The following is a 15,196-nucleotide window of genomic DNA, read 5'->3' on the forward strand; positions in this document are numbered from 1 at the left end:
AGCCTGTGAACATTTAAAGCCAAGTAACTTAGCCCTGAGAGTCTGCTGTCCCTCCCTTAATACATGTTGTGATTACCAGGCTCACAGAGGAAACATGGACCAGCTTGGAAAGCATCAGTCATTAATGAGGTAGGTAGGTACAGCTGAGTCCTTTACTCCTGAGAACAGCCTAGGAGTTTCCAAAAAGATGTCAAAAAATGTGCCTGGAAGTCAAAGTGTAAGAGAGAAATTGTTCAATTAGATTTGCTATCCAGGGAAATACCTGCAATAATCTCAGTATCATCCATCTTCAGGTGTTGTGCTTGGGTTTTGTTTTTTTTTATTTCCTGGGTGACTGAAATACTGTTCTGTGCCAAACTAACCCAGATTTACTGCAAGGAAAATGACCTTGCAAGCCATTAGGGTTTGTTCCTGTTTCTCAGCTGCTGTTAATTCTTTGACAGTGGTTTACAGGGCTTTCAGAGAAAGCCAATGGACACGGGCACACTGCTGCTTCAAACGCTGCTTTAATGAGACTGCCAGGAACTGTGAATAGAAAGGCAGTCCTGTGAAGCAAAGGGAATGAACAGAGAGACTCCTGTGAGTCAGCTCTGGGACACACAGGCTGCACCTACAAATTGGGGATTTCCAATTAGCAACACAGGGAACAGAAGAGGCTGATGTACAATGAAGCGACTGCAACTGCAGGGCTTAAACGCAATTCCCATTAATGAGAGAGAAAAACCTTCTCCTTCTGCACACGAATGAATAAGCCATCAGCATCTTTCAGAAGATGGGGAAAAAAGAAACCCAAAACCAGTCATTAACTTTTCCTCCTGATTCTTGTTTTGCACAGCACCCTTCTTCATCCCAGGCACAGTTTCCACAAAAATGGATTTTCATGAACTAAATCAAAGTCTAAAGAATCTTTAAAAGACTAAATAATCTTCTCTAGAGAAAAAAAAAAAAAAAAAACTAAGCAAGCTAGAACATGTTCAGTCATCATCAGCTAAGAAAAGTAACATCAGACTCAGTCTCGTCCCTTTTTTCTGACATTCAATGTACATGAAGGCAAACTACTTCAGTTTATTTGCTGCTTACTGAAATAAACTGGGCCTCTTGGTACTGTCAATGTAAGTAGTCCAGAAGTTATTTACTTTCCTCTTCCTTCTAGGAAGTACTTAAAAAGAGGGAGAGAGGTGTTTTTCTGCACTGCAAGAAAAGTGCTATCCAGAACAGTGGCTGAAACAGATCCAACAAAGGGTGTCAAATTTAAAACCAGCCCTCTTCTATTCAAACAACTGCATGCACAAGTGCCTACTTTTCCTGCCACAGGGAAGCCAAGAGTGAGATCAGCTGTGGCTCCATGCCACCCCAAGCACCAGAGCAGAGCAGGCTCCTGCCTTCTGCCTGGCTCTCCACGCTCCCTCCTCCTCAAACCCACGCAGAGAGCACAGGGAAAACTCCCAAGTAAAAAAGCAGTATATTAGCTATAGGGCAGAAGAGAGCTGAACCCCCAGTGCTGGAGAGATGAGGTCAAAAAGGAACTGGGGTTTGCAGCCCATAGAGCAGAAACCCATGCAGAGGGGAGGAGAAGATAAGCAAAGACAATGAGGGCTGAAAGCTGAAAGAATCCAGAGGGAGCTCACCCCCATGCGGGGCAGAAGACTGAACTGGAGAGATGGGAGGAGTTAGGAGCACAGGAAGGGCACCAAAGGCAGTACAAGGACACAGATCAGGGCCCTTGAATGGCTTGGCAAGGACTTAGGGGACAGGAGAACAGGAGGGACCTCGGGAGTGAGACTAACACAGTAGCCCTTGAGGGAAGCAGCAAGATCCAAAAGGCAAAGCCTGAGGAGCAAAGACTGGCAGCAATTACATGGCTAAGGAAAAGCAAACAAGAGAAGAGATGAGGACAGGCTGCAGCAGATGAGGCAGGGCAACTAACTGGGGAGAGAGGAAGAGAAGGGCTGCCAAAAGAAGTGCACATGCTGGGCTGGGTTCATTCCTCTCCAAGTCTGGAAGGGAACAGCATATCATTGTGCCTCCTCAGCCTGCAAATACCTAAAGGAAGAGGTCCCTCACCTCTCAAGACTGACTCCTACAGAGCACAGTCTACTGCTGCCTCCAGACAGTCTGCTTGCTCAACCAGCAGATGTCCATGAAGTAAATACAAAGGTGAATCCAACTCAACATCCATGTGGTTCCCCACTGTAAAATTTCTGGCTATTCACTTTACTTGTTCTGAACAGTAAGGAAGTTACACATCCAGAAACTATGCCAAAAGTACTTTAGAAGATTGCAGACCTAAGTAACAAACTGCAAGGAAATACCAGCACTTGGTAGTGTGTACACAGAGGAATTACAGAGAAGTTGTAAATCTGTCTCAGAGCAGGACTTGAATAACACGAAGTAAATAGGGCATGGGGCAATGCTCTGGACCAGGAAGAAACAAAATATCAAATAGTCACTCATTAACTGATCCCCATCCATTCTGGGCAATGACTCGAGCAGGGATTGTGCAAAAAAGAAAAAGCCATGTGATAGTGTAATTAAAGACTGTCACAATAAAAACACACAAGGAAGCCAAAATTAAAGCAGATCTTTCTTATCTGGCTAGTGCATATTTTTGCAGCACAATGAGGTCTAAACAAGTCTTTTTTCTGCATTCATGCAACCTTAGTCATCACCATATCAAAGCAGTGCTGCTCTTAACTACACTTCAGTCTGCAAGCAATGAGTTCAGTTACTTGCACTGAAACAGCACTTGAAGATTTCAAAAATTAAGACACATAATGGCACAAGCATGCCTAAGAGAGAATCCTTGGCTTTGTTTCTCTTTTGGGAGGGGGACAGAAGACAACCAGCACATCACACAAATAGAAGAAGAAAAGCAGCGTGCATTACTGTGCCTCATCTTCCAGCACATGCCATGGGAACAGAGAGATGTAATTATTTCCCCAAGATTACACAAGGGTTCTCTGGAAGACAGTTTCAGGCCAGAGCATGTTAATCCTTGGGCTGAATCCATGGCTGTAAGCACAGGGGCACCCACATCTCACACATTTCTAGACTCTAGCAGAGCCTTCTGGTGGCTTCAGGTACCATCTGTGCATGACAATAAATATTGTCACTGACTGCAGGGGAATTCCTGGCCTTCAGAAAGATAGAAAGATTGACTCAACATTTCCTATGCAGACTGTACAGACACAGCAGCAGAGAGAGCTACTGCTCAAACTCACAATGGAAAAACCATCCGAAGAACTGAGTTCAGAGAAGAACAAACCACAGGCCAAAGCCACCTCTGCAATCCACCTCCCCAGAGGCAGCCAAACTTCATTCATAACTTAAGCTTACTAAATAGCAAGAATGACAGAGCCTTAGCAAACCTGCTAGAATTAAAACAACTTGCAACACCCCAGAAGCAGCATCCCACAGATCCCAGGATAGCAATGACACTTACCTAATCTGCCATCTTTCAGCACACACTGTGCCTCCCCAGGCCTTGGGACTCAGGGCCCTACTTGCCTTTTGGAGCAAACTTGTGTTGTCCTAGTCTCAATTCAAGTTTAAATATAAATTAAGGAAAAAAAAAAATAATCAGCCTATAGCCAGTGACAATGCAGCACTTCCTTTCCTCTGCTTTCACACAGAGGCAATTCATACCAACCTTTGCTCAGAGCATCACAGACTAGGAGCTTGATCCTTTATTTGTAACATCTTGCAACCCTGAGGACATCACCAGTGACAGAAGAAGGAAAAAGCCTGGGCTGGCTCTACTGCTTAATGCTCCAGATTACTTGTTTTGCTTTCCTAAAGAAGAAAAGCATTTGGACTGCTGGGCTCCCAGATGTTGCAGTAAGGTAGAAAAATCATAAAGAAAGGCTTCATAAAAGCAAGCCTGTTCTCCTAACATCAATGGCTGGCCTTGTCAGGCTCGCATTTTGCAAGTTCCCATGTGAAAGCAATTCTGGTGTGAGCAGTTCGTTAGCATAACAATCTGCTCCTGGCTGAAAAACAACTTGCACCTGTATAAACTGTTTTTAGACTGAAAAATGAAAACTATCTCTCACAAACAACTTTTCCTGCACGTACACACGGAGGGTTTGAGTGACCAATCAATAGAGGGTGACAACTTGTTACACACCAGTAAGTGTGTAACAACTAGAAAACTATTGAGCAATTGGAGTCACACATAAGATCTGTAAAACTGTATAAAAAGGAGTTATGTGAATAAACAGGGGACTTTTTTCCACCATGAAGAAAATGGAGTCCATGTGATTTATTCCCATACCCAGACCTTTTTCACCACAGACAATCCCAAACTGCCCTGGAATTTCTCCACCAGCTTTTGCACTGATGTTTGCAAAGCCCTTTAACACTTCCTTGCTATTTCGCTGCTGCATGGCAAGGAACTTTCAGGCCAGAGACAAGTACCCAGGTTTCCTGCCTCATTTTAGTCAGGGGCAAACACACCACATGAACAATAGTTACCTCCCTGCTGCTTTTCTCAGAGACACACATTGCATTTTGCTGCTGTGCTCTGCACTTGAAAGCAACCAACACTGACCTCCAGGGTGTGTAAGTGCAACTGGGAACAACTCACCAAAATTTAAGGAAGTTTGTACCCCATCTAACAGAAAGTGTTGTCCTCTCACTTTTATAACCCTGGCAGTTTCATACCCACGCTTTCCTATCATACATCCTCTAACAAATTCAAGAAAAGGTGAAGTTTGCACACATGAAAGCCCACATCTGGGAAAGTGGTCACACTGTTCTGTCCTTATCAGTTACAAATTGAGGACGTAGCATTGCACTGTGTGGCATGGGAAAGGAACAGAAATTCAGCTGACACTTCTGCTTTTTGAACAGTAATTTCATGTTTAAGCAGAAATGTGCTATACTATCATATTAGTCAAAAAAAGAAAAAAAATTAAAAAGCATTGCTACACAAGGATTGGAAACAGAAGCAGGCAGTGAGGAAAAGCCAAGCAATTGCTGCAGAGCCCCACACTGTGTGTGCCAGTGCCTTCCCTCCACCTCTCCCTCTGCTCTTCCCTCATGCTGAAGGACAGCATCTGTTTCAGCTCAACCCCTGACCATGCACACTGCACAGGGACTCAGGGAAGATATGTTATGACCTCAACATATTTTTCCTCACAGTCTATCAAACTTAGGGCCAGCACAGACATCCCTGGAATGCACCGCATTCTGCAGAGCATTTCCATCTTCCTTCCCTTGCTACTGTAAGAGGAAACAACAGCACCACCAGTTTAGTCATCAGATCCCATTTATCCCTGTTACAGCCTTTAGGATTTCATTGGATTTTGGATCAATGGGGTTTTGGGCCTGGTTCCCACAATGCTAATGAGTAGTGAGCTCCCACACTCTCTTTTACACACACAACACAGATTTAAAGTGATGCTGTTGGGCACAGCTCCAGGGACACCTGCTTTTTCTGTAACCTGACAAAAAAATTAAAATTAAATACATAAATAAAAATAACCTACAAAAACACCATGCAACCATTCATACACATGGAAAATAGCAGCATTATTTCCAGTCTATGGTCCACTGCAAGGCAAGAGTCTCACCACCAGCAGACACAATAAAATTGAGCTTCTAGGAAGAGAAGAGGAAGAGAAACAGAGGTTTCAGTTTCAAAAGTAAGCAAGCTATTGTGGAATCTTGTTTTTCAAGAAGCTTAGACTGCAGTCCCCAATTATTTATATGGCCCAAAACCTTCAGAGTGATTAGGTGGCTTGGAGGTGTTCATGGGCTGGACCACACTCAGCAACACAAAGTGTAAGGCACACAGAACATGGCATAACCAAAACCAATTCAGAAAAGAAAAAAAGGTAAAAAAATAGATCCCAGTTTTCAGTGGCTTCAACAAATGATGAAAAAGAGAATTAGTGACGATTGCCATTGACAGTGATTTTTAACAGGACACATTGCACACCAGAGTGAAAGCACTGAGGCCTTACCCCAAACTCAAGTACAAGCCTGACATGAAAGTTCCTGTCTGTCCTTCCCCATTTATATCATATGGAAATGCACACACACTCATAAGCCTCCTTCAGGTTTTAAAACTCAGGGAGATGGATCAAACCCACAAGAGATTCTAGTCATCTCATCTCAGTAGCATATGCCAGCATTCCCCAAAATTGCAATAAATAGTGGTGATAAAACCTACAACTTCCTCCAGACTAACTCATTCCTTACTCCTAAAGGCAACTGGGACTGCAACCCACATATTCACTGGATAGCTGAAGATAAGAGCAAGTGACAATACAGAACAAAAATATCTCTGCACCAAGAATTTACATAACTAGCTCCAGTTACTGCTAATTAGACCAATTCCCTTAATTCCTCCACTACATCTTCCTGCATTTTTCAGCTCTAGTAAGAAGAGGTATAATAAATTATTATTAAATAGGAACCTACTTGATCACATTACAAGTACTTAAAAGTACAGATTAGTGCCCTACTACTTTATTCTAATTAAAACCTTACAACTAGTAACCTGGTGGACTAAATAGAATACCTGAAGCTACTTCACTGTGCAAAGTCTGTCCACCAATTTTGGAGCTTCTGAAATATTTAAAGCTTTTTTTCCCCCCATCTTTTTGCTATGCAAGAAGACCTACACAAGTCAGACAAATGTAAATTACAAGGAAAAATTGCATAATGAATCTTACAGATTCAACAGCAACTTCATATTTTCTTTTTTCTTCTATAGCAAGGATTTTTTTTTAATACAGAACATATTTTAATAGAGAAATTGTATTGAGTTCTTCCTGTTTCATATCATATGTCAACAGCACAACTCTGACAGGCACACTTCCCTCTCAGCCACTGGGACCAAGCCAGCTCCACTTTGGGCATCCCACAGCCAACTCTCACACAGCAAGCCATTGCAAGTGTGCTGTACACAGTCAGTCACTTGAGAAGAGAGCAGCTGAGCAGCTCACACCACCACGCGAGCCCCTTTTCAAACAGAAAGCAGCTATGTACACGCAGGGCTTGGTTTGCCATGTGCAGAAATCCTTCACAACACTTGAAGAGGCAGCTGCCAAAAAGCAAATGCCAATTGGCAGCGTGGAGGAGCTCACTCTGGAGCCATCCCACGTGCACAGGCTCTCCAACTCAGCTTCTGCAGCCTCTCCTGAAGAGGCTGGGAGGCGAGAGGCTTTCCCTTTGTGCAAGAAAGGGATGTTCCCAAAAGCGGGGGCAGAGGGAGGGTGTCTGGAAAAAAGTACAAAGCAAAGGAGGGGAGAAAGCAGTACAAAAAATCAGGAGTGAAAGAAACAAGGAACAAGATGATGGAACAAGACAGAAGGTATTTTTTATATTAACCTCCTGCCCCCTGTTGTGGGCATCAGTCTCTCCCTAGTAGCAAGCAACACAACAAGAGAAAATGGCCTCAAGACATGCCAGGGAAGTTTAAAATTAGATATTAGGAACATTTTCTTCACTGAAAGGGTTGTCAACAACAGACTGGCCAGGGAAGCAGTGGAGTCACCATTGCTGAAGTTATTTAAAAGATGTGCAGATGTGGCATTAGGGACATGGTTTAGCAGCAGGCTTGGCAGTGCTGAGGTAATGGTTGGACTCGATAATCTTAGACATCTTTTCCAACCTGAACAATTCTATGATACTATCCATCAGGGAAAACAGAGACAAATACAAGGATCAAAGAGAACAAAAATACTAACGTGTCCTCAGATATTTGTGGGATTCACATTCTCTGAACGTGAGAGAAGCAGTGAGAGAAGCAGAGAAAAGAATGATCAAAACAATTCTTATCCCATTTGCTGCTCCTGTGTTGTGCCAAAGAACAATGCAATATGGAGACTGTTTACCCAAAGTGATGGTGTTTTGCTTCCTTGGCCTATCAGGGTGTTATAGATGGATGATCAGATGATTGGCTCTCACAATTAAAAGATCACTATTGTGTGAATATTAAGAAAAGCTTTAGTGATGTACAGTTATGTTATTGCAGTTTAGATGTCCTCTGTTCTCCCCACAGTTCCCTTTCCCCCCTGTACTGTTGCCATCAGACAGCCTGGGCTGTCTGGGACAGGTACAAAGAGGCTGCACAGGTGTCCCTGGCATGGGGCAGTGGGGAATGGAAAAGCTTGGGGGTGCTTAGGGGGGCAGCATGGCAACACCTGACCTCCAATCCAGTTACAAGCAAGCATCTCCACTGATCAATGGCAAAGAGGAGCTGACTGACAGACTTTCGGAGGGGCCAGGGCTGGCTGATGCCACCCCAGGGGTGTAAAAGACTGAGCATCCATCTTGAAGAGGAACTGGCCATGTGGTGTGCATGAGGGGCAGTTCTCAGCAGTGCAACTTTTTCCCTGTGTAGTCCTTTGTTGTATTTTTGTCAAGGTTTAATAAACCTTTTTAAATTTTCAAAGTGAGCAGTTGTTTCTCACAAGGGCCAAGCGTGAGTGCAGACTGTCAGTCAGCAGTCAGTCACGAGATTCTGCGCAGTTGAGTGCTTGGGCAGATTCAGTTTTAGATGTCATATAATATAGGGTAATATAGTATAGTAATATAGCATAATAAAGTAATTAATAAACCTTCTTAATGCAGCCTTGGCCAGGTTTCAGGGTATCCCTGTGGGCTGCTACAGGTCCGGATAGCGCAGTCCTGTTCAGCACAGCCACAGTTCCCAAGGAGCTCCCAGCCACAGGCTATCTTAGCAAGTTTAGGTGATACCAGATCTTTTGTGATTATCAGCTCATTTTGTGATTTCAGCTCTTTGCTTGCTAAGTGCCTTTGGCAGACACAGGGAGAGAGAGGAGAAGGCTGCGTGAGGTTCCACAAGGGTGACTTTACTGAGGTCTTCTGTGAAGGTTCGCAGGGAGAGCTCTTCTGCCAAACCAGGCAAAAGCAGCTCTTTATATAGGGTACAGGGGTTTTAGGAATTGTCCAATAGTAAGGGTCAAAGGAAAGTGACCTGTAGCCTTACAGAGAGATAAGCACGGGTCTGGAGGCTTCTTAGGTCTAGTCATCATGACTCAGCATCTCCTATCTTAGTCTGCTGACCACCAGAGAGGCCTTGAAGGCCCTGTGCCTGCTACACCTTCTGATACCCATAGAGTCAGATGCATCATTCTCTCCCCATCACTGGGGTTGCCCTGATTTCCAATAGATATTCTCCTCCTTTCTCCTTTAACCCTCCTTCCACCTCCTCCCGCCTTCCCCCTCTGGTAACACAAGAACAACCACAGCAATTTCAGGATAAAAAGGGCTAACACAAGGCGAACAGAGCAGGAGTGTGCAGCAGTACCTGCGGATGGCCCAGATGGCCCTGCTGGGCACGGGCAGGCTGGGCTGCTCCCGGGGCACGGGCGGGTGGCAGGAGCTCCAGGCGCCGCGCTGGGCACAGCGCTGCTGCTGCTGCTGCTGCTTCCCGTTCTCCCGGCCGGACGGCGGCGAGCCCCATGGAGCGGGCACGGGCCTCTGGGGAATGCCCCCGTTCCTCCTGAGAAAAGGCAGAAAAAGGAGGGAAAGGAGGGAAAGAAAAGGATGTGAGGACTTGTACTCTTGGCACTTTCACTCATCCAAAGGTTGAACGCTGTGAAATCGGCACAACGCGGTATCAAAGTGTTAAAAACGAGAGCAGGCTCCCGGTACTAAAGTGATTTCAGTGTTTATTGTAAGAGAAAGAAAGGCCTAAAGCAAGGGGCCCGGGCTGAGCAGGAGCGCTCCTGCTGAGGATGCTGCAGCGCCGGCCCCGATGGAGCAGCGCACATTCAGTGGGCCAGAAGCCCCTTTTTATCCTGATTTTTGTCCCTTTGGATTGGTTTCTTTTTGGATCCTTCATTTGCACGAAGGTTTAAGGCACTGGATTGGCCCATTACAGCTCTGTCCAGGCTGGCTCGGGGAGTGCTGCACTTTACTGAGGTGTGTTATGGTACATTTTGTACCATATTTCTTGTAACTATCCTTTAAACCCCTTTTACAATATAACAACCAAACTAACAGTACATGTTTAACAATTATCAACTATTTTACTGTCACAGACACATTTTATGAAAAATCCTTTCCTTCGGATTTTTTCTCCTGAGAAGCTGAGAGGCCTCAGGAACAAAATGTAAACAATGGTTATCTGCTGCTGTGGAATGCAACAGGTGGATCTGTGACTGGTCTCATGTGGTTGTTTCTAATTAATGGCCAATCACAGTCCAGCTGGCTCGGACTCTCTGGTCAGTCACAAGATTTTATTATCATTCCATTCCACTCCTTTCCTTTCAAGCCTTCTGATGAAATCCTTTCTTCTATTCCTTTAGTATAGTTTTAATATAATATGTATGATAGAATAATAAATCAGCCTTCAGAAACACGAAGTCAGATCCTCATCTCTTCTCTCGTCCTGGGACGCCTGTCAACACCATCACATTTTACAACAGTTTCTAACCCATTTTTAACAAAACTACAACAGACAACATTACTTCAATTCATAAAAAAAGCCTTTGTGTGCTGAGAGGACAGTATTTATTAGTTCCTAACTAGAGCTAGAGATTTGACAGCAAGAGAAGATGAGCACTCCTGTATCAAGCTGTTCTTTGGACCTCTGTTAAGATGGAAAGCACTGTGGTGTCACTCCTAATTTTTTGCTCCAGAAAACAAATGATGTTCCACCACTTTTAAACAGAAAACAAATCTGGAGGGGTTGGAAGAAGGAGCAGGTCAGTTTTCAGCAGCACATAGAAGGCTGTTTGTTTTCTGCTGCCCCTTAAAGTCAAATGCAGTCATAAAATCTTGAGCATCACAAAGAGATAAATGCACAATACATGCAACCAGAGGAGATAACACAACACAGCACATCTGGACAAAAGAGCTTCATTCCTACAAGACAAATAGTGCCACATCTGGGCAAGTGGACACCACTTAAACAAAAAAATAGCTTGAAGAGACCCCCTGCAATGTGGGCCTATGGAAGGGGCAGACTGAGGAAAAGAGGGAGGAGGAAGGCACAGATTTCCCTGCAGTTAATTAACAGCTGTGTTCCCTTTAGCCAGGCAGCTCCCGAAACAGCCTGTCAGGGTGTAAATACAAGTGTTAACAAGCAAGCTGGCTGTCAGCCCCCAGAAATCTCCCTGGCTCCTTGCCCACCAGTCCCACCATTAGGAACTACTTATCCAGTGAAAAGAGGAGGAATCCCCTGCCTGCTGATTTCTAGCGCTGCCAGAGGGCAGGTCTGAAAGGTGCTCTGTCCCCATGAGGGCCTGGAGAAAGGGCCACAAAGGGAGGGGAGCCAGGATGCTCCTGAGAGTCCCCCTTCTCCTCCCTGCAGCTGCTGATCTCACCTTGTGCCAGCTCTGTTCATTTAATTTACTGCAGAAACACAAATTCAGTGTCCTTTTTATAACCCAGATAGACACAAGCTCATGTAGGGTGTGACAGGTTCCAGGGCTGGTGGGCAGCACCAGTGGAAACACAAGCAATGATATGAGGAGCAAGAACTCCCATTCTCAGGAGCACTGAGCTCTTACATTCACTCATAGATCTGCACCAAGGATGTTTTGAGAAAAAAACAGATAAAACACATATGTAATGGTTATTATAAAAATTTTCTAATAAACCAGGACTTCTGACTCTGAATGGAGATGGAAAACAGCATAGCTATTTGTGACACTAAGTGGGTGAGGGGTACAAACTTCAAAGTATTTTATTTTTCTCCAGTGACTTCTGAGAGCTGCTAATTATTCCAACCAGAAATGGATGGGTATTTTCCCTCTTTTTCCATCCTGAAAGGACAGAAAAAATATCAAACCTGATTTTACCACTAAACATCATGTAACATTTCTAAACCCATGGCATTGTGATGGAATAATCAAGCAGACATTGTGACTGGAAGGAGTTAAACCAGAGAAATTTTAGGATGTTGATGCTTCAGTCAGAACTCCCACACTAAAAATAAATGTTAGCCTTGCCAGGGTGAATTCAGCATTTCAGGGATCAGTTCTTCACATCTGGTCAATTTACCCAACAAAAGTAATCAGACAGCAAAAGAGTAACAAAAAATTTAAAATAAAAAAAAATTAAAAAATAAAAAAAAACCACCAACACAAAACACAGAAAGCAATTGTGGGTCCCTTCAAATTTGTCAAATATCCATCTAATTTAACAGGGCAAGTCCATCTCCCCCCAGTGCTGTATACCATAATAATACATATTTTAGACTACCATCTAGGTGAAAAGACCTGAAAAGCACCATAAGCCTAAGAAGTTACTTACAATTTGAGTCCATTGTAGGAGAGGGAAAAGAAGTCATAAACCAAGCACACACCAAACACAGTGACTCCAGTTTCTTTCACCAGCATTGCACACGTCCCAAGGAATAAACTAAGCAGCAAAAAGAATGGGGAGGCAGTGGGAGGGAAATGTTCCCCAACATAAAGCTGATCCACACTCCTGAAAAACAGAATTGACATGAAATATCTTAACTTCTCTGCTATTTTCATGTGTATTACAGTCACACAAATACTGAGACACTTTTCCTTAATGCCTTAAGATGGCTGGCACAAACATGTCAAGACATGAACGATCTAAAATGAGAAAAGGCTTAGCCACAGGACAGGAAAGGCAGATGAAAATATGGGGAGCTGCTGCAATTCTTGGTGCACAAGAGGTGAAACAAAGACAAGCAGAAAAATAAAGTAGACTTGAAACAGTCAGGGGAAGGCAAAGTACAGAAAAGGCAGGAAAACACCTGCTTTCTGTCATGTGGAACACACATGCTTAATTCTCCTTCCGGGACAAAAAGCACTAGGCAAGCAAAAATTCCTCCATCCCACCCACAGTCCCCTGAGTCAGAGATGTGTCCTAATCACTAACAGACTGGGCAGCAAGCCCCTATCACATGGGAGAAGGCAGGAAAGAACTGAAATCAAACAGGCAGATTCCTCTGGGGTCACTGTGCTTCACACCTTCTCAAGAAAACAGCACAGTGGGTTTGCAGCAGACAGCCCCACAGGGATATCAGCAGTTTCTCCCTGTGGCTGTGATGACATGGTGCTATTTCTGAATGCAAACAATGTTATTTCAAACTGTAAATAATGCAAAAGGTGCAGAAAGCCCATCCAAGGCAGCTATTTCTGTATCTATACTTGTTCAGTTCCAGTTTTAGAACACAGAGCAGCAAGCAGTGCCAAGTTTTCACCTGAAAAGGATGACTAATGGTCTAGACACACTCCTTAACTCTCTCAGACCAGGTGTTCCAGAGTCCCACAGTCAGAGCACGCATTTGAAAGGCAGGCATGTGTCTGCCTGCTCTTCACTCTACACACAGACAATTTGCCTTCCATTGAAAACATTTTTTTACCATTTTTACAAGCCCTCCTCTGTTGCATGGTCAGCAGCAATGTCAGTGGAAGAGGGATTGTCAATGTTGACTCCTGGTTTAGTGGTTTTTTGTTCTCATAAGCATCACCATGGCTGCAAGCAGGGGCCAGGACAATTCCACACAGCAGAGCTGTGGGAAGCACCTCTGCCAACAGCCATGAAACACTGACAGCTGCCTCTGGTGCTCTCCTCAGAACAAAGAATCTCATGATGTTACCACGTACCTATTATAGGAGAGAAAAGCCAACAGAAAGAGTAGACAGGCGAGGACGTCTGCTCTGCCTACTATACCTGTTACCTGAAAAGAAAGGAAACACACAGGTGTAAAAACACATCTAAAAATGTACAAACACTCACTGACTGCCTCAATAATCCATGCTCAAAGCTACTATTTTGAGTTTTTGATCTCTCAGTGTTATCCTCCCTCAGCATACCAAAATGTTATTTGGACAGTGTAGTGTCACAGACACGTTTTATGAAAAATCCTTTCCTTAGGATTTTTTCCTCCTGAGAAGCTGAGAGGCCCCAGGAACAAAATGTAAACAATTATTATCTGCTGCTGTGGAATGCAACAGGTGGATCTGTGATTGGTCTCATGTGGTTGTTTCTAATTAATGGCCAATCACAGTCCAGCTGGCTCGGACTGTCTGGTCAGTCACAAGATTTTATTATCATTCCTTTTCTATTCCTTGCTAGCCTTCTATGAAATCCTTTCTCCTATTCTTTTAGTATAGTTTTAATATAATATATATATATCATAAAATAATAAATCAGCCTTCTGAAACATGGAGTCAGATCCTCATCTCTTCCCTCTTCCTGGGACCCCTGTGAACACCCCCACAGTGTAGGGTATGCTCAGTTTTGTCTGCTGCATTTCTAGCTTGGCAAAACAAATGAGTAAGCCAACAGTAAAGTCATTCCTTACTTAATAAAATATTAATTAAGCTATAAAGAAAATGCCAATTTTAAGGATTTGTTTTAATTTTGTATAATAAGGCTTAGATGAGAAATGCATCCAACTCCCAGTACTGAAATTTGTTAAAGAAAATTACTTACTATATAAGTAACATTGGAATGAACTTAATTACCAAAAAGGGATAGGACAGAATTTATAGAATTTATTCCTCCTGAACAATCTGAGTTTGCAAGAGTTTCTTCCTACAGATTAATGAACAAAATCTTTTTATAAAAGGGAATACTAAAGAAGAATAGATAAACACTTTTGTTACAGTTACTTGAATATCCTACTTCATAAGGATCTAAAAATCACCCATAAAGCAAATAAAAGGCCCTTTGAAATCTCGCCCCTTTTGAGATTACATAATTAAGTTATATTCAGAGCTCTGGCATTTATTTTAACCTATTAAAGTTCTGACCCAGACAAAAATAAATTCCAAGAGGGCCTCATCTAAAACCTCCCTTAAAATATAAAGCTGTATTATCAAAAGGAGCCTAGCTGATTAGTTCACACAACACAGCACAGGGAGTAACTCCAAAGCTTGTGGCTTTTTGTTATTAAGGTAATCTCTCCTCAAAAGTTCTCAGCCACAGGAGCTGTTTCCCTCCCCCATTTACAAAGGCTTGGAATGAGAGCAGTGTGATGTCAGTGGTATCTCAGCTAATGAGAGCATTTCTTTTTTACAGTGTGGGAAGCTGGACATTACCTTGTCTTCTCCAAGACAGCAAGACTCCTTTTAGCTATACAAGTGTCTCCTAGCACTAACAGACTGCAGTTTTGGAATGATTATGTCTTTTAAATGTTTCCTTATAACAAACAGAAAGATTTCCAATATGAGCTGCTGTTCTGTCACTTATGCTGGTGTTCGTGAACAACTCTTTTTCTGAAAAGGAT

The 15,196-nt window shown here is 43.3% G+C and overlaps 1 protein-coding gene across 2 annotated transcripts in view; it reads right to left on the reverse strand.

Annotated features, from left to right (window-relative positions):
- TMTC1 (transmembrane O-mannosyltransferase targeting cadherins 1) overlaps positions 1–15,196 on the reverse strand; it is a 141,936-nt gene that overhangs the window by 113,103 nt on the left and 13,637 nt on the right. For both annotated transcript variants that reach the window (XM_077178285.1, XM_054632236.2), the window contains exons 3-5: positions 13,569–13,642; positions 12,238–12,414; positions 9,284–9,478 (exon numbers count right to left, since the gene is read on the reverse strand). In XM_077178285.1, the coding sequence (XP_077034400.1) occupies positions 9,284–9,478; positions 12,238–12,414; positions 13,569–13,642 (446 nt within the window). The remainder of the gene's footprint in view (positions 1–9,283; positions 9,479–12,237; positions 12,415–13,568; positions 13,643–15,196) is intronic.

This window comes from Agelaius phoeniceus, chromosome 5 (genome assembly GCF_051311805.1).
Source record: "Agelaius phoeniceus isolate bAgePho1 chromosome 5, bAgePho1.hap1, whole genome shotgun sequence".
Taxonomy (NCBI): Eukaryota; Metazoa; Chordata; class Aves; order Passeriformes; family Icteridae; genus Agelaius; species Agelaius phoeniceus.